General features: G+C 46.7%; 1 protein-coding gene across 1 annotated transcript; it reads left to right on the forward strand.

The window, feature by feature from the left end:
* Positions 1 to 1,895: 1,895 nt before the first annotated feature.
* LOC125527606 (organic cation/carnitine transporter 4-like) lies at positions 1,896 to 7,926 on the forward strand. Its single transcript, XM_087525164.1, has 3 exons — positions 1,896 to 2,294; positions 6,539 to 7,364; positions 7,452 to 7,926. Exons 1-3 carry the CDS (start codon positions 1,928 to 1,930, stop codon positions 7,786 to 7,788), a joined length of 1,530 nt encoding a protein of 509 aa, XP_087381290.1. The 5' UTR covers positions 1,896 to 1,927; the 3' UTR covers positions 7,789 to 7,926.
* Positions 7,927 to 22,758: the final 14,832 nt, after the last annotated feature.

Here is a 22,758-nt window from a genome sequence, read left to right on the forward strand (position 1 = left end):
ATGTCCGCTGTGTCCCGATGTGACCCTCTTTTCCTTGACATTGTATGTTTGGAAGTTACTTACCACATAACACCATGTGGTGTGTGATCCGATTCTCTATATACTCCCTCCGTCCTTAAAAGAGTGTACTTCCAACTTTGTTGGAAAGTCAAACTTATTTATGTTTGACCGTATTTATACAATAATAGACCAACATTTATGCCATCAAATTAGAAGCATTAGATTCATGATAAAATATATTTTCATCATATACCTATTTGGTTTCACAAGCATTGACATATTTTTGCACAAACTCAGTCAAACTTTGAGATAGTTTGACCCTCCAATAAAGTTGGAAGTACACTCTTTCAAAGACAGAGGGAGTACTCTGTGTTCGTTGCTCACCTTGAGAATCGGAGTTGCCTGGTTTTTGGAGTACGTGGCCGATTAGTTCGTGAAGGCCGGCGTCGACTTTGGGCATTGCTGCAAGAAGGGTAGCATTGATGGCCAACTGCGATGAAGTCGAAGCCACTGGCTCTAGAAAATAGTGATGACCATGACACTGCCGGAAGACTAGATTGAGTGACAGGGGGATTTAATCAAGCCACGTGTATCACGTGTGATGCATTAAATTCGGCAGCTAAGAGCTACCACTTTCGTCTTGGTTTATTGGTTCTCTTCGTATTTTCTGTCAAAATTTGATTATGGATTTAATTAACAAAATGTTAATGCATGTCACAAAATTTAGTATCATTGAAAACTATTTTCAAATGTGAATTCAATGATGGCCATATGCATCAAATGATGCAGAGGCCGGGGGTTTTAACCTCCTTTTCCAAAACAAATGTGAATCCAATGATATTATTTTTTATGACATGCATTAATATATTTTTAATTAAATCTATGGTCAAATTTTGACAGAAAGTACGAAAAGGACCAATAAACCAGGATGAAGATAGTAGCAAAGATACTAATTAATCAGGGTTGAGTGCATTATCATCGCTAGATCGCTAGAGAGAAGTACTGATTGGCGAGGCGTCGTGGTGGCCGGGGGAAGGGGAAGTGGTGGTTTGGCAATGGCGTCGAGCAGTGCTGAGGTCGCTCAAAGTTTTGGCTGTGGTTCATGTCCGTTCAGCCTTGAAGTTTGCATTGTTTTTTTCTATCTCTTGCTCGCCTTCCTAATTGGAGCTGCCCGGTCTTTGATCTTTGGTGTATGTGGCCGACTATTTCTCAAAGGCCCGCGTCGACTTCGTGTAGTAGTCGCGGGAAGAAAATCATCGTTGGCTTCGAGAAGAGTGATGACCATGACACTACCGGTAAGGTCGCACGTGCATCACGTGTGATGCATTAAATCCGGAAGCGAAGAGTTGGTGTGGTATCGTTTTTCTTTTTTTTTTTTGCGAAGGAAAAAGAGACGAAGGTATCAACCCAGGTGGACGACATTATCGCTGGACGACATTATCGCAGCCAGGTCGCTGGAAAGAAGTTAATGATCGATGTTCCCACCCACCAAGTAGGTTATAAGCTTAATTCAGTAACAGTGGCTGTACAGAGAAAAACACTGGTTGAAAGCATTAATTGGTGGCCAAAATAAAATTGGTTAGCTAGCTGCTTTCTCCTCTTTCAAAGAAAAAAAAGTATAGTTAGGTCTCAGTCGACTAAGGCATAACCAAGTGGCAGTCAAGTAACATAATACATAAAAAGGGAAAAAGAAAAACACTAAATTTTTTTTTACATGAATCTTCACGTAAGATCTCACCAATATAACATCGACTGGGACTTGGTTAAATCTCAGTTGACTGATATTTGACAATTCCGAAAAAATAATGTAGGTGACTCGCTCCGCCTACAAATTGCACCCACACACCAAGAGCGCCAAGGAAACTATATATACCAGAGTATATTAGCATCACGCTCGCTCCGCAACGTACAGTACACGCACGCGGCCATGTCCACCACCGACGTGCTCCTCGCGGCCTCCAGTAGCGACGGCCACCACATGAGCATCGACGACGCGCTAGCGCGGCATGCAGGGGAGTTCGGATGGTGGCAGCTGCGGCACTTCGTGCTGGTGACGGCGGCGTGGACGCTGGAGGCGATGCACATCATGGTCATGGTCTTCGCGGACCGCGAGCCAGCCATGTCGTGCCCCGCGGGGGACGGGAGGTGCGGCGACCGCTGCGCCGGCTCTGCGGCCGGGTGGGAGTGGGACCAGGGGAGCGGCTCCTCGACGGTGGCCGAGTGGGGTCTCGTCTGTGGCGAGCGGTACAAGGTCGGCCTCGTCCATGCAGTCTTCTTCGTCGGCAGCATGATCGGTACGTACGGCCTTTCGTGCATGCGGTCTTCGGCAACATGGCCGTGAACTAATCCTAACTTTCCGCAGAAAAGTAAGAAAACACAACCAATTAAACTCAAGATTATTCGAAACAATTTCCCCCTAAACTTTGTTAGAGTAATCTTGAGTATTAGGTTAGTTAGTTTGTACGTGGTCTACTAGGTAGTCAACTAGGACGTGTTGGACCTAGCTTGCAGGCCATGTATTAGTGCTAGGAATTCTAGTTAGCACAGTCTGGCTGGAAGTAGTATTGCCGTGTCCTAGTTTGAGTTTAGTGGGAGTCCTAGACAGAGTCGGTCCATGTGGTTATCGTGTATTCTCTATGTCCGGTATGCAGCAGCCTATAGGCCACAGCCCAAGGAGACAGCTTGATCATGGGGTACATGCAGAGGCAGCCTTCTCCAATCGTGATCGCCTAGGCCGATCCCAGTTGCGTCATGCATGTTGTCTGCGTCCCTGTACTCCCTTTTCTTCCCTAATTTCCGATCACGAGATTGCCAATCCTAATTCCCGGGCCCTGATTGCGAGTCAGAGACACGCCGCCGCTTCGCGCTCGATGCACTCGCGAACATGGGTATCGTCGGGGGCCTCCCGCCAGAGCAAGACACAAGCGGCCGTGAGGAATAGACCAACAATAGCGTACAATGAACTGGCTGGATTGGATCGGAATTGATCAATTAATTCGAACCAACGCTCCACGGATCAACGTTAACCTCCTTTCTATATCTACTAGTTCTATTTTTTTGTGAATCTATTCTCTAGTTCTTAAATACTTAGTTTCGATTGTTTACAAAAATAGTTTGTCAATTGGAGTCGATATTTAGAATTGTTTTCAATATCTGAAGCATCGAACATGATTAGTGTTTTAAAAACTAGCACTAATCATATACATTTTTGAGATGACACCAACATTATAAAGTTGGAATGATTGTTGACAGCTTTCCAGTAAAACCGAATTTGCTCAATTTGGATTAATGTTTGTTCAGATATCATCAAACAATGCTGTTGTACCAGAATTTTCTGATTTTAATTTCTAACAAAAATGAATTATCAGATTTTAGTAAATTTATGTTTTGCAAGAACTATTCTATTTCTATGAAGAACCAATTTTGAACACAACATGAAAGTTGTAGATAATTTCCTGCTTGATTTTGTAACTTTGGCACGATTCAGAGTTCAAACTGAAGGGGGGAGATATATTTTTGGTTTCTTGTTGTGGGCAATAGCTATACACTTGTACATTTATTTCATAAAATCAACCGGCTAAATTTAAGAGACATTACACAGGGTTTTGATGCCAAAACATGAAACTAATACATTGATTATTATTTTCACGTTTGTATTAAGAGGCCCCAGCTTCAAGCTCCACCCTGGGTCCCCCAAAATCTCAGGACCGGCCATGATAAATTTTAGGACAAATTATGCAGTGGAGTAAAAATGCATTAAAAAGGTGCAAGCCACAATCTCTCCTGTCTTTAATTACCCAACCCCCAATGAACTAAATGCATGTAGAAATTAGACTAGCCACAGTGGGGAGTAACTTAGAGTAGTAACATGCATATGTTACTAGTCTATATTACTACCTCCACAATGGGGAGTAACATATATACGATGTCATGCAACACTTCACTTATTAAGTTGTAGACTCATTTTTGTCTTGGTATGTGTGATGTTACTCATAGTACTAGTAACTAGCTGTGTTACCACATCACTCTCTTTCTTCATTAATTACTTGCCACATCATCTATTTTATCTAAATATGTGTGATCTTACCACATATATTACTCCCATTGTGGGTAGTCTTAAGGAGACCATGCGAAGAATGTTATTGGTCTTGATTACCGTCTGATGAAAGAGAATCATTTTTTCTACTTTAAAATGCATTGAGAAGATAAAAGAATACTCTTTTGTGGACAAATTTCAAACCCAAATATACACTCTTCACCGGACGAAGGGAGTAGGCTTCTAGCACTAGTCCAGTTTGGACTTCGTGCAGGTCCAGGTCAATCTTAGGTCGGTTGCTTCATGTATATATATACATGAGGCCTACATGAGTTTTTGTAACATCGAGGAGAAAACCAGAAAAGAGAGAAAATGAGGAAAAAGAGAAAAAGAAATTAAGAGGAGAAAAGAGGGGCGTGACACGTGCCCTTAGCTATCAGTTTTTCGTGCATGTGTGTTCATGTGATTTGATGTGATCGATTGAATTTCCAACAAACATGACTTCTCATCTATTTGTGCTCCTCGTGATCTTGACCCGTTGAAGATTCACAGTTTGATGACTAACCAGCTCGATCGATAATATCGGACCAGATTATTCCCCTTCAATTTCAACCTGGTGAATTATCATACCAACTCAAGTATGTTATATGGACTACTTAGTCACGCGAACAACCTTGGAGAACACACCATCTTGTGAATTACACCATCCAGCTCCTAGCTCAATATACACGCTGACTGCATTATGGAATACACCATCCAATCCAACATCATGTAGGGACATGATCACATGGCCTCATTGAAGAGACACGGCTTCACCGATTTACCACCTCACATATTTGAACTTGATCCTTTCATGTAGATTCACAGACGACCCAGACACACTTCAAATGCAACGGGTCCTCACAAAGAGGAGCACTTGGACACAAATACACAATGAAGTCTGATAGCAAATGCTCATGCATTCCTGATGGACGATCAATGACTAGATTGTTTTTCTTGACTAATAGATCATCAGAGGCTGTCTCAACTAACAGTTTGTCAGTGCTAGTGAGTTTTGTCGGCAGAAGGCGGTATCGAATTCAATGTTGTTGTGTAGCGAGACACGACACTGACTAGACATGCTAACATCCTTGCACTTGAATCCTTTATTTATCGGGCAGCGCTATGCGTAGGCCCACAGATAAAGAGAAAAGATCCGGCACCTTCCTGAGCATTGGATGGACACGCTAATGGCCGTCCGAGCAATAACGTGTTTAGCCTCCCTTTGCAACATGGCTGGAGTTGCGGTATTTTCTGCAACAGAGGTCTTGTTACAAGAAATAGAGGTCATGTTGCAAAAAAAATTATGTAACATAAATTTTGTTGCAGATTTTTTTTGCGGGGCTGAAACATGGCCCTTTTGCAACAAGAGCATTGTTGCCATTACAACAGGCCCTTTGTTGCAAAAGCAAAACATCTCACCTCTAGCCCTGGGTTAGGGAGATTAGGGCGAGGACGCTGGCTGGTGGGAAGGACCTCTGTTAGGGCACGACAGGGCTGACCGCACCGTCAAGATCGACATCCGGCTGCGGCTACCAGGCGCAGTGCCAAGTCTAGGTACGTTCCTAGTAGCCATGGTGCGAGCTGTCCCAGGAAGATGCAAACCGGTGTTTCTTGGATCCCCTTGTTGTTGCTAAGGGTGGCAGAGCTCGCATGGTGCTGCAGAGGACGATGGCTAGTGCGACAAGGCCAGCACCGGCAGCCGCACGTGGTCGCATGACGATATGGATGGAGAACTTGGCATTTGGGCGGAGATGCAGGTGAAGGGAGAAAGGTAGGAGACAATGCTGGAGAGGATAATATTTTATGTGAGCGACCCTTGAGCGGTGTGTGATCCCCAATAGGATACATGCCACACAGGACATGTTGGAGAGACGGTCCCCACCAGGACGTGTTGGAGTCATTTCTTTGCAACTTGGTTTATGTTGCGATGTGTTTGCTCGTGAGTGCACCATCAGATCAAATCAGATACAACGACGGGAGAAGCGGTCGACGCAAGAGCTCGATTCTCTGGCTGAAAGCTCTGCCGAATAAGATCTTGACGGCCTTTTTCGGGCAACACACTTCGGCACCACTGCCCATAATTAATATGTTAAACAAGTAATGGGTATTTTCTGTCATCCATTGGTGTTGGTTTTATTTAAATTAGCAAGTTGGTGTTTATGCTACACAATTAGCCACTCATTATCTCTTCAGTTCCTCATACTATGCACACGGTTATTAGGGGGAAAAGACGGAAAGAACAGAGGATGACACTAATCGACGTATGCTTCTAAAAAATAAGTGATGATATCTGCATCGCTTCCTCTACATGGACCCCAATATTTCTTCACTAGGATTAGCCTAATTAGGAAATGGTTGGGGTAAATTAGATCACAACCCACACCTGGTTGAGTCTAATAGTTTTTTTATTTGTTTTCTTGTTATTATTTCATGAACTGATCATACTATGGCTCGTTGTAGGTGCCGGTGTCTTTGGACACCTGTCAGACTCTTTTCTCGGTCGGAAGGGGTCCCTCCAGGTGGTGTGTTTCCTCAATGCCGTTTTCGGCCTCCTCACAGCTCTCTCCCCAAACTATTGGGTTTATGCATCCTTCCGCCTTCTCACTGGATTTAGCGCCGGAAGTGTTTGCCTCTGCTCTTTCGTCCTTGCCACGGAGCCCATCGGGCCTTCCTACCGTGGTGCCGCGGGCATGTCCACTTGCTACTTCTTCTCTAGTGGTATCGCGGCCCTGTCTGGCATCGCCGCGCTATGCCAGTCCTCTTGGCGCCTCCTTTATGTTGTCACCTCACTTCCCTCTGTTGCATTCATGTTTTTCATCCTTCCATTCATCTCTGAGTCCCCGCGTTGGTACCTTACCCACCGGCGTACCGATGACGCAATGCGTGTCCTGCGAGACATTGCTTCCAGTAACCGCAGAAGCTTCCCAGACAACATCACACTAAAGCTCGACGATGAGGACGATATCAATAAGAAGGTTGAGCAGGCATCATCATCAATCCTAGATGTGTTACAATCGCGGACGACTCGTGTTAGGCTTGTGCTCTCGATGTCGATCAGCTTCCTTTGCTCAGTGGTGTACTACGGACTAAGCCTCAATGTGGTCAACATAAAAATCAACATGTACATTGGTGTCGTTGTTAATTCTCTCGCTGAGATGCCCGCATACCTACTCACTACCATGCTCCTCCCGCACTTCGGAAGGAAGCCGCTCGGCATTGGCACAATGCTTCTCAGTGGAATCTTTTGCACAATTGCCAGCCTCATTGCCGATGTCAATTCCATGAGGTAATCAAAAGCTTTCTTATTTGATATGGGTAGCATGATGATTTAGGGGGATTTTCTATATATAACTGCAATTTCATGTCACTCTAGGGTGGTCAGGATGGCATGTGGGGTGGTGGGCATCTTTGGGATGTCAGGGACATACAACCTGTTGCTAGTATACACATCCGAGTTGTTCCCTACGGTGGTGCGGACCGTAGCCATGGGATGCACGTCGCAAGCATCGCAAATGGGTGCCATACTAGCACCCATGGTGGTCTTGTTCGGGGATCGGGTGCCGTTTGCGGTTTTTGGCATGTTCGGTATCATCGGTGGGCTGCTGATGTTCTGCCTCCCAGAGACTATGGATAAGCCATTGTATGACACCATGTTTGGGCTGGAGAAAGGGGAGAAAGCGTCTAGGAGTGAAGAGGACTCCGACTGGTGATCAATTTCGTAAGAATCGTTGGAGCAGAAGATGTTACCTATGGAGACACATTGCACGCAAGAGAGAAGCACACTGATTTCCTCGTTTGTATTATTATTGTTTCACTGTGATAAATCTGAGGAAAATAAAATAAAATTTGTCATGTCCCCACAGATAAATGTTTTTACTTAGAATTGCATGTATATGCATTGTTTGTACTTTTTAAAATTTCTTTAAATATCATGGTAGAGATCTCTACAAGTGGTTTTTAATGCATAACTACCTATTTTATGTGTATGTAAATAGACAGTTAATTACAAATACAAGAAATTGCATTCTAGGATATAAAAAATATCTATGGTGGTGACAACACAGGGATTTCATCTATGGTGGTGCTCTCTGAATACCAAGTCTTGGATTCCGGGATGAAAATGCTGGAATTTAGTCTATTTTGGGCAGCCCAATAACTATTTCAGAAATTCCTAATAAATTCTAGAGGCCCACTTAGCCCATTTGTGCAAGGCAAGGGATACTACTAAAGTTTAGTCCCACATTGCTAGTTTAGTGGGAGTTGGACCTCCTTATAAGGGAGGCTCTTTCCCCACTTGTACGAGCATGAGAACAAGAGGGATATCCACGCGCGCTCCTCCTCCGCCGCCCGCCACGCCATGCCTCGTCACGACGCACCACGGGTTGCGGGAATGAGCCGAGCCGATATCTAAATTTTTGCCACGCACTACGGGTATACGAAAGGTCACTCAGGAGCTGGAAAGTTTTTGCTGTAGTGGATATTGAATACGAACGCTGCACCCTTCGGCTGCTGACTGTTCGTTTCATCTCCCGCGTTCCCTTCAGCTCCCGGCGCAGCCTCTCGCCTCCTTCTCTTGCGCCTATAAAAGGGAGGTCGCTCCTCTCAGAGAGACGCACCAGAATCTCTTCCTCCTCTCGCCACAAGTTCCTGAGCACTGCGCTGCTGCTACGTTCTTCCCCATCCCGTCTTGCGGCGTGCACCGCAGGTCGGGACAGTAGGCCTCTGAAACCGCACCTTTTGAGTCCTGTACGGGAGAAGGGTGATAAGGTTTTTGGGGAGCGCTCAACGCGACTACTGGCTTCTTCATCTCGGACGATCCGGTCGCCGACGACGACTTCTTCCCCGACGTCCACGACCTCCTCGACGACATGGCACGCGAGGACACCGACCCCAAGTCCAGCGCTTCTGCTGCTGCTGTCCCGTACATGTTGTTGTCTTTCCTGTTAAAGGTTCTGCCGCAGTTCCTTGTTCTAGTCCTTGTCCTACACATGATAGGTTCTACTTCATATATGCAACTAGTTCTACTGTCTGCTATAGATATGCTAGGCTACGGTTCATATATGCAGAAGCTATTCACCTTCTCTCTGTCAGAACGCGTGACTTGTTTTATCTCTATTATATTAGTCATGCTTTATCTAGTATTTCTGTTAATAAAATCATTTGGTAAATTGCTCATATTTCCAACAATCCAAAAACCTTATTATAGGCAATTTACCCCAAGTGGTTTTGCTGCTTCCATGAGACCTCCTATGTTTGAGGGTATCCACTATAAGAGGTGGCGCGTGAGAGCAGTCTTATGGTTTCAAACCATGAGTTGCTATGACGCCACTCTCGGCAAACCTAAAGGAGAGCTTGATGCTCAACAGGCACAAGCTTTTCAGAAAATGGATACTCTGTTTAAGGCTGCTCTCTTGAGTGTTCTTGGTGAGAACATAGTTGATGCTTATGCGTCAATTGATAATGGAAAAGATATGTGGGATGCACTTGAGGCCAAGTTTGGGGTCTCGGATGCTGGCACTGAGCTGTACATCATGGAGCAATTCTATGATTACAGGATGACTGAAGAGCGCTCCGTGGTTGAGCAAGCTCATGAGATACAATCATTTGCTAGAGAACTTGAGCACTTAAGTTGTATACTACCAGACAAGTTTGTTGCCGGAGGTATCATCACTAAGCTTCCTCCTTCATGGAGGAACTTTGCTACCTTGCTGAAGCATAAGAGGCAGGAGTTTTCCGTCCCGGATCTCATTGTCACTCTTGATGTGGAAGAAAAAGCGAGAGCAAAGGACACACGTGCTCGAGGTATTGAGGGAGGATCTAGTGCCAATGTTGTACAGAAGCAGAACTTCCAGCCCCACAAGTTCAAGAACAAGGGAAATGCAAAGTTTGATGGGAAGAACAAGGCTGTGCAACACACGAACTTCAAGAAGAAGAATGGCAAGAAGAAAGGTGCTTGTCATGTGTGTGGGGATCCTGATCATTGGGCTCCTAGTTGCCCTAATCGCTATGACAAGCGTCATCCTGGGAAAGGCGGCAAGACCGCTAATGTTGTCATTGGAGACACTGACATGAAGGATGCTGGGTATGGTATATTTCCCACTATTCTTTCAGTATGTCATTCTCCTGACTGGTTGATTGACACGGGTGCTAATGTGCATGTATGCGATGATATTTCCATGTTTTCGTCTTATCAGACCGCAGGGACTTCAACCGTGCTGATGGGCAACGGTTCAAGTGCTTCTGTTCGTGGTGTTGACACGGTCGATCTGAAGTTTACTTCGGGGAAGATCGTGCGGCTGAAGAACGTGCATTATGTCCCCTCCGTCAATAAAAATCTTGTTAGCGGATCTCTTCTGTGTAGAGATGGCTACAAGCTTGTATTTGAGTCGAATAAATTTTTAATATCCAAGTATGGAACCTTTGTTGGTAAAGGCTATGAATCAGGAGGCTTGTTTCGTTTATCCTTATCAGACGTTTGCAATAAAGTTGTTAATCATATTTGCAACAATAGTGAATCCAATGTGTGGCATTCACGTCTTTGTCATGTTAACTTTGGTTGCATGTCGCGACTAGCGAAGTTGAACTTAACCCCTAGTTTCACCACCGTCAAGGGATCTAAGTGTCAAGTGTGTGTGCAAGCTAAGCAACCTCGTAAGTCTCACACGACTGCGGAAATAAGAAATCTTGCATCACTAGAGCTCATACATTCAGATCTATGTGAAATGAATGGTGTGTTGACAAAAGGTGGAAAGAAATATTTCATGACGTTAATTGATGACCCCACTAGATACTGTCGTGTGTATCTTCTGAAGTCTAAGGATGAGGCTTTGAACTTTTTCAAGATCTATAAAGCCGAAGTGGAAAACCAACTTGATCGAAAAATCAAGAGGCTTAGGTCCGACCGTGGTGGAGAGTATTTTCCAATGAATTTGATGCTTTTTGTGCGGAACATGGTATAATCCATGAGAGGAAGCCTCCCTATTCACCTCAGTCAAATGGGGTGGCCGAAAGAAAGAACCGTACTCTAACAGATTTGGTTAACGCCATGTTAGACACTTCGGATCTCTCCAAGGCATGGTGGGGGGAGGCGATATTGACTGCATGTCATGTCCTAAACCGAGTTCCCACAAAGAACAAAGAGATAACTCCATTCGAGGAATGGGAGAAGAAAAGGTTAAAACTCTCTTATCTACGAACATGGGGTTGTCTGGCAAAAGTCAACGTTCCAATTCCAAAGAAGCGGAAACTTGGACCAAAGACTATGGATTGTGTTTTTCTGGGATATGCTTTTCATAGCATTGGCTATAGATTCTTAGTTGTAAAATCAGAGGTACCTGACATGCATGTCGGTACAATCATGGAGTCGAATGATGCGACTTTCTTTGAAGATATCTTTCCCATGAAGGATATGGCTACCTCATCTAATCAGGAGATGCCTAGTTCATCGAATCAGGAACCAGTTACAATTACCGAACCTGCCATTTCAATGGAACACTTTGAAAGTCATGTGGAGGAGATCAATGAAGTTCCTACTAGGAGCAAGAGACAGAGGACTGCAAAGTCCTTTGGTGATGATTTTCTTGTGTATCTCATAGATGACACTCCTAGTTCTATTTCAGAGGCCTATGCATCTGAAGATGCTGACTACTGGAAGGAAGCGGTTCGTAGCGAGATGGATTCCATCTTGGCAAACGAAACTTGGGAGATAACTGATCGTCCTTATGGGTGCAAACCTATAGGATGCAAATGGGTATTCAAGAAGAAGCTTAGGCCTGATGGTACTATTGAAAAGTACAAGGCTCGGCTCGTGGCTAAGGGTTATACCCAAAAGGAAGGTGAAGAATTCTTTGATACTTACTCACGTGTGGCTCGACTGACCACTATTCGAGTTCTACTTTCACTAGCTGCCTCGCATGGTCTTCTCGTTCATCAAATGGATGTTAAGACTGCTTTCCTAAATGGAGAGTTGGACGAGGAAATTTATATGGAACAACCAGATGGGTTTGTACTAGATGGTCAGGAAGGGAAAGTGTGCAAGTTGCTGAAGTCTTTGTACGGACTTAAGCAAGAACCCAAACAGTGGCATGAGAAGTTTGAAAGAACTTTAACAGCTGCAGGCTTTGTTGTGAATGAAGCTGACAAATGTGTGTACTATCGCCATGGTGGGGGCGAGGGAATTATCCTGTGCTTGTATGTTGATGACATACTGATTTTCGGAACCAATCTGAATGTTATTAAGGAGGTCAAGGATTTCCTATCTCATTGTTTTGAGATGAAGGATTTAGGAGTGGCTGATGTCATTCTGAACATCTAGTTGTTGAGAGACGATGATGGTGGGATTACATTGCTTCAATCTCACTATGTGGAAAAGATCTTGAGTCGCTTTGGCTATAGTGATTGCAAGCCCTCTCCAACACCATATGATGCTAGTGTGTTGCTTCGAAAGAATCAAAGAATTGCTAGAGACCAATTGAAGTATTCTCAGATTATTGGCTCGCTTATGTACTTAGCCAGTGCTACAAGACCTGACATCTCTTTTGCTATTAGCAAACTGAGTCGGTTTGTTTCAAAACCAGGAGATGTGCATTGGAAAGCTCTAGAAAGAGTTTTGCGTTATTTGAAAGGCACTGCAAATTATGGAATTCACTACACCGGGCATCCAAAGGTGCTTGAAGGGTATAGTGACTCAAACTGGATCTCAGATGCTGTTGAGATAAAGGCCACGAGCGGTTATGTATTCACTCATGGAGGTGGCGCTGTTTCTTGGAAGTCTTGCAAGCAGACCATCTTAACGAGGTCAACAATGGAAGCAGAACTCACATCACTAGATACAGCTACGGTTGAAGCAGATTGGCTTCGCCGGCTCTTGAATGACTTGCCGGTTGTTGATAAACCTGTACCGGGTGTCCTTATGAACTGCGACAATCAAACTGTGATCACGAAAGTGAGCAGTTTAAAGGATAACATGAAGTCATCAAGACACGTTCAGAGAAGGTTAAAATCTGTCAGGAAAATGAAAAACTTCGAAGTTATCGCGTTGGATTATATCCAAACGTCTAAAAATCTGGCAGATCCTTTTACCAAGGGTCTATCACGTAATGTGATAGATAATGCATCGAGGGAGATGGGTATGAGACCCACAATATGAGTTGTTCACAGTGGTAACCTATTCTTTGTGATCGGAGATCCCGTGAATTAGATGTGGAAGACAAGCTGTTGGCCAACTGAGAGGAGAGTATCCTTACTATTCACAATATCACTCCATGAAGATGCAATACTCTCCTAATCTGCATGGCAGGTTGATGTATATCTTAATGTGTTCTAAGTGGCTTACTTAAGCAGAGATGTTATCCTGCAGAACATCTTTTGAAGAACACACCTATATGAGTCCGATTGTCAAACGTCGCAATCTATGAGAGTAGGGTTCTCTCTAGTAAACTCATGAAAGGTCATGGAGTATGACACATAAGCTCCACCCGCGGGGAAGACCCACGGTAGCCACGTATCGGTCAAGGCTTTATGTGAAGCTAGATTCGCAGAAAACTTGCAGTTCAAGGCCTAGTCCACTGTTCAAGTTGCTTACTAGTGTAGCATGGAATTCTAGGTGGAAGTTCAACTTAACAGTCTCCAGTGCAGTACCGGTATACAAAACAGTGTTTTGGAACCAAAGGCAAATTTCTGTGTGCCTCTGGGATCTGGTGGGGGATTGCTAGAATTTAGTCTATTTTGGGCAGCCCAATAACTATTTCAGAAATTCCTAATAAATCCTAGAGGCCCACTTAGCCCATTTGTGCAAGGCAAGGGATACTACTAAAGTTTAGTCCCACATTGCTAGTTTAGTGGGAGTTGGACCTCCTTATAAGGGAGGTTCTTTCCCACTTGTACGAGCATGAGAACAAGAGGGATATCCACGCGCGCTCCTCCTCCGCCGCCCGCCTCGCCACGCCACGCCTTGTCACGATGCGCCACGGGTTGCGGGAATGAGCCGAGCCGATATCTAAATTTTTGCCATGCACTACGGGTATACGAAAGGTCACTCAGGAGCTGGAAAGTTTTGGCTGCAGTGGATATTGAATACGAACGCTGCACCCTTCGGCTGCTGACTGTTTGTTTCATCTCCCGCGTTCCCTTCAGCTCCCGGCGCAGCCTCTCGCCTCCTTCTCTTGCGCCTATAAAAGGGAGGTCGCTCCTCTCAGAGAGACGCACCAGAATCTCTTCCTCCTCTCGCCACAAGTTCCTGAGCACTGCGCTTCTGCTACGTTCTTCCCCATCCCGTCTTGCGGCGTGCACCGCAGGTCGGGACAGTAGGCCTCCGAAACCGCACCTTTTGAGTCCTGTACGGGAGAAGGGTGATAAGGTTTTTGGGGAGCGCTCAGTGCGACTGCTGGCTGCTTCATCTTGGACGATCCGGTCGCCGACGACTACTTCCCCGACGATGACTTCTTCCCCGACGTCCGCGACCTCCTCGACGACATGGCACGCGAGGACACCGACCCGAAGTCCAGCGCTTCTGCTGCTGCTGTCCCGTACGTGTTCTTGTCTTTCCTGTTAAAGGTTCTGCCGCAGCTCCTTGTTCTAGTCCTTGTCCTACACATGATAGGTTCTACTTCATATATGCAACTAGTTCTACTGTCTGCTATAGATATGCTAGGCTACGGTTCATATATGCAGAAGCTATTCACCTTCTCTCTGTCAGAACGCGTGACTTGTTTTATCTCTATTATATTAGTCATGCTTTATCTAGTATTTCTGTTAATAAAATCATTTGGTAAATTGCTCATATTTCCAACAGAAAACCTAGGTCCAGCCTTTGCTGCTTGTACCTAGCAGTGGTGGTTCCGTTCTGTTGTTGAAGGCACTGTCTGGAGCATAGTCGGTCCTTCTCTTCTGGCTGAAAACCCATGATCTAGCCTATGTGGTTCGATCCAGCAATAACGGTGTCCATGCAGTATTTCCTTGTTGAAGGCATCATTGTCAGGAGAAGATTCAGAAGTATTTGATAGCATGAGGCTAGCTGAAGGAATAAAACATGTAGACCTTGCGTTGTTGAACGATAACAAAAAATAGCTTGCTTTGTCCGGTAGAACCACGGTAAAAAAATAGTAGAGCCACCCCACGCCCTCGCCGCATGCCACCCCGGCGGTGGCACACACCTAGCCTACTGCGCAATGCCGGATGTCGCTCCGGCACCGGCAGCCACCTTCCTCCGCCTTCACCGGTACCGACTCGCTGGTCCTATCTTGGTTACTGACGGTAAGCTACTCCGTCTTGGGAGGCGGCCAGGTACGCTCTTCGTCTAGCTTGCTTTGTCCACTGCTCACCAGCCCCACTAGTTCTTCGACGCCCTGAGGTCCTGTCAAGCTCTTCACTGAGCTCGGTTGTCTCTTGATCACCTGCTTCTCGCTGCATTGTCTCTTGATCACCCGTAGCCTGGTTTCCAGGTCTTCGCCCTGCGGCTTGGGGGTCACCTTGCCTTCCTTCCGTAGCCTGCTCGGTGCAAACGCTTTGCAGTTTGCGGCCACCTTGCCGGTGCAAACGCTGTTGTTGCCTTCCTAGAAGTGAGATGCTTGGATCATGACACTGCTTGGCCCGATCGGAGTTTCCTTTGAGAGTTGCATGCTCGAGCGGTACCGTTGTGGCACGGTGCGGCCAGTCGCCGGCACGCGCCTAGCCTTCCCCCTGCACGCGATGGTTATATCCAGAGGGATTCACTGCTCGCCGGAGTTCTTTGCGCGCTTGCTTTGCCACTGGTTTGGTGGCTTCCCGCGGGCTTCCACGTTCGGGAGCTGACCGTTGGTTAGTTCGAATTTGAAGTGGCACATGCAGGCATTGCATGGGAGATTGTGCGTCAGGGACGATGGAGGAGCGGCATCCTGGAAGTCTCGTTTTCGTTACGTAACAACCTCGACTTGGTGCAGTCGGACTCTGGGCAGTCGCGCGCGCGTTGCACCCTCTCATCTGCCCTCACTGCTTGGGCCACCTCCTGACATGCTCCAACATTTACCCCAACCCTCGGCCCGCATCTGCAGCCCCCGTTCCCCGGATTTCCGACGATCTGCTATGCGCGTATCTGCATGTCGTCCTGCCCTAACCGTGCGACCCAACCTATCTGTTTGCAGCTCTCGTGGGCATGCAGACGTAGCCCCTCAGCCTACTAGCAGTCTATCCACCTCGACCTGCCAGCGAGACTCCCAACTTAATAGCACTGAGGTGCTGCGTCATAATTCTTACCTGCATGCTCTCCTATCTAGCTTCATTCCCAGTGCATCCATGCTGGCTGAACCGCGCGAGGTGTTCAATGCGATAAATCTGTTCTCAAATCCAAAAGATCTGCACCTCAGATGCTTCAGATGCCTCTCCTACAGCCATCGGAGAAGAGATTGTAGAGATCCTCTTGTCTGTTGGGCTTGCAGACAGGTGGGGCATACTAGCCATGATTGCAAATGACGTCTTGCCTTCTCTAGGGCTCCTCGTTCACCACCCAATCCTCCTCCCGTGGCCACCCCACCTCCAAGAGATGCTATTTATACCCATGTAGAGTCTCCGTCACTCTCCACTCCTTCTAGCAGCATCTCCTCCTCCGCCGCAGATCGCTCCACTGCCCTATCCCTTGCTCCCTCGGCACCCACCCCCTCCCTCCCATGGAACCCGTCGTGCGAGGCCGCCCAACCTCACTTGATGTGCACTACCCCCTGACCCTGGACCAAAACGCCCTAGTTTGCCTTGTGAACATCTCACCGCGCATGCAGGGCTTCCTCCCCTGGCTCAAGTGTCTACTTGATGAGTGACTAGGCATTACGGCCGTCAGGTTCGCCAGCTGCACCGCCGACATTGTGTTTGTGGTCTTTCTTCGGCAAGCCGAGCAAGCAACGGCGATGAGGGCTAGCCCCATCATGACTAGCACATGCCGCGTAGACATCCTTCCACACAATGCCGGCGACAATGCCTTCACCTTCTCCTTCCTCCACCTAGTCAGCATTTCCCTAGCCCAAATGCCTCTTGAGCTATGGGATCATAGCGGGGTCTCAGCCAGTGGTGTTGCCTTCGCCAGTCTCCTGGGGATTGATCACGCCTGTATCCACGGGTCGGATTTCTCTTGCATTTTCGTTCTGTTCAAGGTAGAGGCACTCCAGCATATCCCCCACCACCTAGCCTTTCACCGAGACGATGGTGCCAGCATTTGTGCCGATGTCACTATCAATGAGGTCTGGGACGTGGCACGCACGCTAGGCTCTCCTTCTTCACCACCCGCTACACATTACGTTTTCCGCCTAGGCAGGGATGACCCCCCCCCCCCCCCCCGCGAGGTGCTCGTCGTGGTCACACTAACCCTCGTCTATCCCACCCTGTTCCTGGGCAGCCGGAGAGCAGATAGTCCATGACTGATCGTGCATTCCGTGCTTTCTAGTTCCCTCACTCTGCCATGTTTGGGGACTGCATTGCCATGTTCAAGATATCAGCCAAGCCCAAGCTCTTTACACCTGGAACTTTTACCATTCCCACGATAAACGAGGTGGCACACGAGGATGGGGAACGGTGCTGCCTTAAGCCAAAACTTCTCTCCACGGAAGTGCGACGCCCCCACGCAACTGTGGCCTTTGATGCAGAAACCCTAACCTCCACCTTCTCTGTTAAGATGAGCAACTATAGGTTCTTCTCTGGTGTTTTAGTCGTTGGACCGGTTGGCACAGACACTGGTCACTTCCCATGCTTCGTTCTCACATGGGGGGAGGTTGAGTGTCATAACTGTCGCTCAATTCTTTTCAAAGCTATGGCCAAAAACCTTATCAGTAGAATTCTGCTCCCGCACCCTTCCATTGCTTCTCGCGGTGAAAAGCAAGCATCCCCCAAAATCATCAGTCCATGTTTCTCTCATCCCGGATGTTGGGCCGCTTCTCACGCTTTTAGGCGCGCCCATCCATCCTGCTCTCAACTTATCGCTGGCCCAGATACAAATCCAAGCCCACCGGGTTCTCAACTCCAAGCCCATTTGCACCAGGCCCTTCACAACCATCCCAGACCCTGCTCCGGGCCTACTTCCCAGCTGTTTCTTCTCTCCGGTCGCCTGCACTGATGTACGTCACGAAGCTTGTTCCATCCTACCCCTTGAGGTTGCCACCAGATTCTGCCAATGCCGAATTCCCCCGCCCGAGCCGTCTACTGCTGATAAGCTCTCCTCCCCCACCACGCTGCAGCTCCTTGGGCCAGTTCCCATCATCATCCCTGACTCGCCACCAGCGGCCGATGCCCGGGCAGCGCCCATGGGAGCTGCTGATGACGTGCATGCTTCTGAAGCCCCTCCAGAAGGGGATCTTGGCGGGCCTATGCTCTCGTCAGGATCTGCGCTCTCTCCAGGGCGGGCGGAGGCCTCGGCGGCCTCCCCCCGTCGTAGCCCGCGCATCCGGGTGCTCTATGATGCGGTACACATCGACCCCATTGAATGCGCCTCCAAGCGTAAGGCGATAGCCAACCTTTCTAACGGAGGCCAAGGGGGGCGACGTGTCTCGAGGGGAAGAAGAGCAAGGCCAACGCGGCCTCAATCCTGCAGCTCCCCCATCCCGCAGCTCCCCCTCCAGGAGACACCAAGGCCGCTGACCAGGAGCAAAGCCAAGTAGCTTTCTCGCTATTGCGACCTGAACTTCGAGGCGGTCATCGCTGATGCGGCTTAGCCCTCCGCTCCTGAGGGCATCTCCGCATCGGGTTCATCGGCGTCAACCAAATCTGCTCATGAATAGGCAACAGCCAGGCGTCTTAAGCAGCAAGGTTACTGCTTTCTATGTCCTTCCTAGGCGTGCGCGCCTTATCTCTGACCATGCTATGTCGCCTGCAAGTTTATCTGTTATGTCTTATGTCTTGTCTAGTTTCAGTTTCAGTAGTTCGCCATGCGTGTCCACCTCTACTCGTCTAAGTCTGTTGTCAGGGCTGTTGTTTCAGTTGTTGGGTAGTATCAGATGTACTGCTGTCCGTTATCACCCAAGTCATGTAAGCTCGACTGAGCATGTCTCAAGCCTAATGAATCCTGGTTGTGTCCCTACTAGTTTCTTGCTCTATATTCTTGTGATCATGTTTCTTCTGTCATGAGATTTCTAAATTGGAACGTTAGGGGGCTTGGTGATGCTGACAAATGCTCGCTCGTCAAAGATGCAATCCTGGCTAGTCGACCGGATGTTGTATGTTTGCAGGAGACCAAGCTACAATCGGTGGATGCGAGGAAAGTGGCCTCCTTTCTGCCACCAAATTTGCGCACTACTCTCCTTATGCCAGCTTGCGGCACCTCAGGTGGCTTGATGATGGCTTGGGATGAAAATGTTTTATCCGGTGTAGAGTTACTGAAGAACCAGTTCTGTATTTCAGTGGGTTTCAGTTCGGTTACTAGCTCCTGCTCTTTCACATTATCCACTGTTTATGCGCCATGTGAAGATTCCGCAAGGCCTGCCTTCTTTCAAGTTTTGGATCAGGTTTCTGCCAGTATCACAGGGCCTTGGATTATGCTGGGGGGTTTTAACATGTACCGTTTCGCACATGAAAAATCAAGGGGCAGGAGAAATTGGCCAGTCATGGACAGTTTTAATGCTTGGATCTGGGAGGCAGCCATGGATGATATAGAAATCACGAATCACAACTTCACCTGGTCGAATAAGAGAAGGAACCCCACTCTTGTGAAGCTGGACAGGGTACTTGTTAATGCACATTGGAACCTAGGCTTTCATCACACAGAAGCGTCGACAAGAATTGATGTCACTTCGGATCACACCCCAATTGTGGTGAACTTCAACAAGAGTGGTTCAAAGAGCAGTTTTTTCAGGTTTGAGGACCACTGGATTCAGATGCCGAAAGTAAAGGAGTTGATTGCTCGCGAATGGACAAAAGGGACAAGACATTTTGCTTCTGCTTTCACCAGATTCAACCACAAGCTGAGAAGGTTGAGGGCGGCAATCAGAAATTTGAACAGATCAAGTACTCCTATTGCTCTAATCCTTGAAAACTGCAAACATGTAATCCAGTACCAGGATCTGGTCGAGGAAAGGAGGAGCCTTTGATCATTGGAATTCTCCCTCAGAAAGCATTCTGCTGCAAAGGCTCAACATGTTATTTTGTGGCAAACAAATACTTGGAGGCATAGAGAAAAGATAAAGAAATGTGTGCTAGGCGATGAGAATACACGGTTCTTTCATGCACCCGCCAACTGCCACCACAGACGCAACAAAATCAGAATGCTTGAAGATGAGGGTGTCGCTTTCTTTGAAAATGAAGCTAAGCTCTCCGTCGCCTCTGCTTTCTTTGAGAACGTCTTCAGGCATGAATCTGCATCTCTTCCTTCGGTGAATATTCATCAGCTATACGAGCCTGCCAACTTGCAAGCGCTCGAGGCCCCATTCACATGGGAAGAAGTGGCTAATATTATACGGAGAATGCCCAACAATAAGAGCCCGGGACCTGATGGTTTTACTAAAAAAATTCTACAAAGCCTTCATGCCTATCCTCAAAGACGACCTGCTGCTCCTCTTCCAGGATTTCTATGATCAAGTATCTGATCTACAGGGAGTGAATGTCGCAAATATTGTCTTGATACCAAAAAAAGACAATCATGTGGATATAAGAGATTTTAGACCAATCTCCCTGGTTCATAGCCTGCTGAAGCTGGTCTCCAAGGTCCTTGCCTCCCTTCTACAGAGACTGATACCAGAGCTGGTGCACCAATTGTAGTGAGGGTTTTTACAGGGAAGGTGTATAGCAAAGAACTTTGTTCTTGCAGCAGAGCTCGTGCAGCATGCAAAGCTTAGGCGCAAGCTGATGATGGCCTTAAAATTGGATTTTCGCAAAGCTTTCGACACTGTCAGCTGGGAAGCACTCCTGCAAATCCTTTCTGCCATGGGTTTTGGAGAACGCTGGATCAAATGGATCTCCTCTATTCTTAAGTCCAGCACCTCCAAAATTCTGATCAATGGTTCTCTGGGACGAAGCATCAAGTCTAAAAGCGGGCTAAGACAGGGAGACACTATCTCGCCATACTTGTTCATCTTGGTAGCAGATGTGCTGAGCAGCTATGCCGCTTGGAACACAGCTCGGGGAGATTAAAACACCCTTTGGGTGTGGATGCTTTCTTTCCAATACTTCAGTATGCGGACGACACACTTATATTATTCTAGGGGGACGTTGAACAAGCAAGGATCATCAAGCAAGTTTTGCAAGATTTCTCCAGTTTTATGGGGCTACAAATAAATTTTTCAAAAAGCACTCTAGTACCCATCTGTGTGGACCAGGATACTAGTACCGAAATTGCCGAGCTGTTGCAGTGCCCATTTCAGCCTTCCCCTGCACTTACATTGGACTCACGTTATCGTTCCACAAAATCTCACATGGTCTTTTGATCCCAGTCATACACAAGGTGGATAAATGCTTATCAGGCTGGCTTGCAACTTTTCTCTCCTGGGGAGGCCGAGTTACCCTGATAAACTCAGTCTTGGCGTCCATTCCCAATTACTTCATGGCCTACTTTATATGGCCAAAGAAATCAATGGACAAGCTGGAACAAATATTGAGAGGCTTCCTTTGGCAAGGTAAGAACTCAGCTAAGGGTGGACATTGCTTGGCCTGCTTGATGATTGTTTTGAGATATGGAGGTAATAATATCAAAGTCGTGCTAGTTGATTAGTTGTGAAATTGAGAAATACTTGTGTTGAGGTTTGCAAGTCCCGTAGCATGCACGTATGGTAAACGTTATGCAACAAATTTGAAACATGAGGTGTTATTTGATTGTCTTCCTTATGAGTGGCGCTCGAGGACGAGCGATGGTATTTTCCTACCAATCTATCCCCCTAGGAGCATGCGCATAGTACCGAGGTTTTTGATGACTTGTAGATTTTTGCAATAAGTATGTGAGTTCTTTATGACTAATGTTGAGTCCATGGATTATACGCACTCTCACCCTTCCATCCTTGCTAGCCTCTTCGGTGCCGTGCATTGCCCTTTCTCACATTGAGAGTCGGCGCAAAATTCGCCGGTGCATCCAAACCCCGTGATATGATACGCTCTTTCACACATAAACCTCCTTATATATTCCTCAAAACAGCCACCATACCTACCTATTATGGCATTTCCATAGCCATTCCGAGATATATTGCCATGCAACTTTCCATCATCCCGTTCATCACGACACATTCATCATTGTCATATTGCTTAAGCATGGTCATGTAGTTGACATAGTATTTGTGGCAAAGCCACCATTCATAATTCTTTCATACATGTCACTTTTGGTCCATTGCATATCCCGGTACACCGCCGGAGGCATTCATATAGAGTCATCTTTGTTCTAGTATCGAGTTGTAATCATTGAGTTGTAAATAAATAGAAGTGTGATGATCATCATTTTCTTGAGCATTGTCCCAAGTGAGGAATAAACAAAAAAAGGAGAAAGGCCATAAAAATAGAAAAGGCCCAAAAAAGAAAAAAAAGAAAAAGAAAGAAAAAATGAGAGAAAAAGAGAGAAGGGCAATGTTATTATCCTTTGCCACACTTGTGCTTCAAAGTAGCACCATGATCTTCATAGTAGAGTGTCTCTCACGTTATCATTTTCATATACTAGTGGGAATTTTTCATTATAGAACTTGGCTTGTATATTCCAACAATGGGCCTCCTCAAGTGCCCTAGGTCTTCGTGAGCAAGCAAGTTGGATGCAC

The sequence above is a fragment of the Triticum urartu genome, chromosome 5A (genome assembly GCF_056163025.1).
Source record: "Triticum urartu cultivar PI428250 chromosome 5A, HENAU_Tu73, whole genome shotgun sequence".
NCBI classification, from domain to species: Eukaryota; Viridiplantae; Streptophyta; class Magnoliopsida; order Poales; family Poaceae; genus Triticum; species Triticum urartu.

Coding starts and splice junctions, on each gene's coding strand:
- LOC125527606 (XM_087525164.1), top strand. CDS start 1,928: ATGTCCACCACCGACGTGCTCCTCGCGGCCTCCAGTAGCGACGGCCAC. Junction 2,295..6,538: donor CTTCGTCGGCAGCATGATCG/GTACGTACGGCC, acceptor GGCTCGTTGTAG/GTGCCGGTGTCTTTGGACAC. Junction 7,365..7,451: donor GCCGATGTCAATTCCATGAG/GTAATCAAAAGC, acceptor ATGTCACTCTAG/GGTGGTCAGGATGGCATGTG.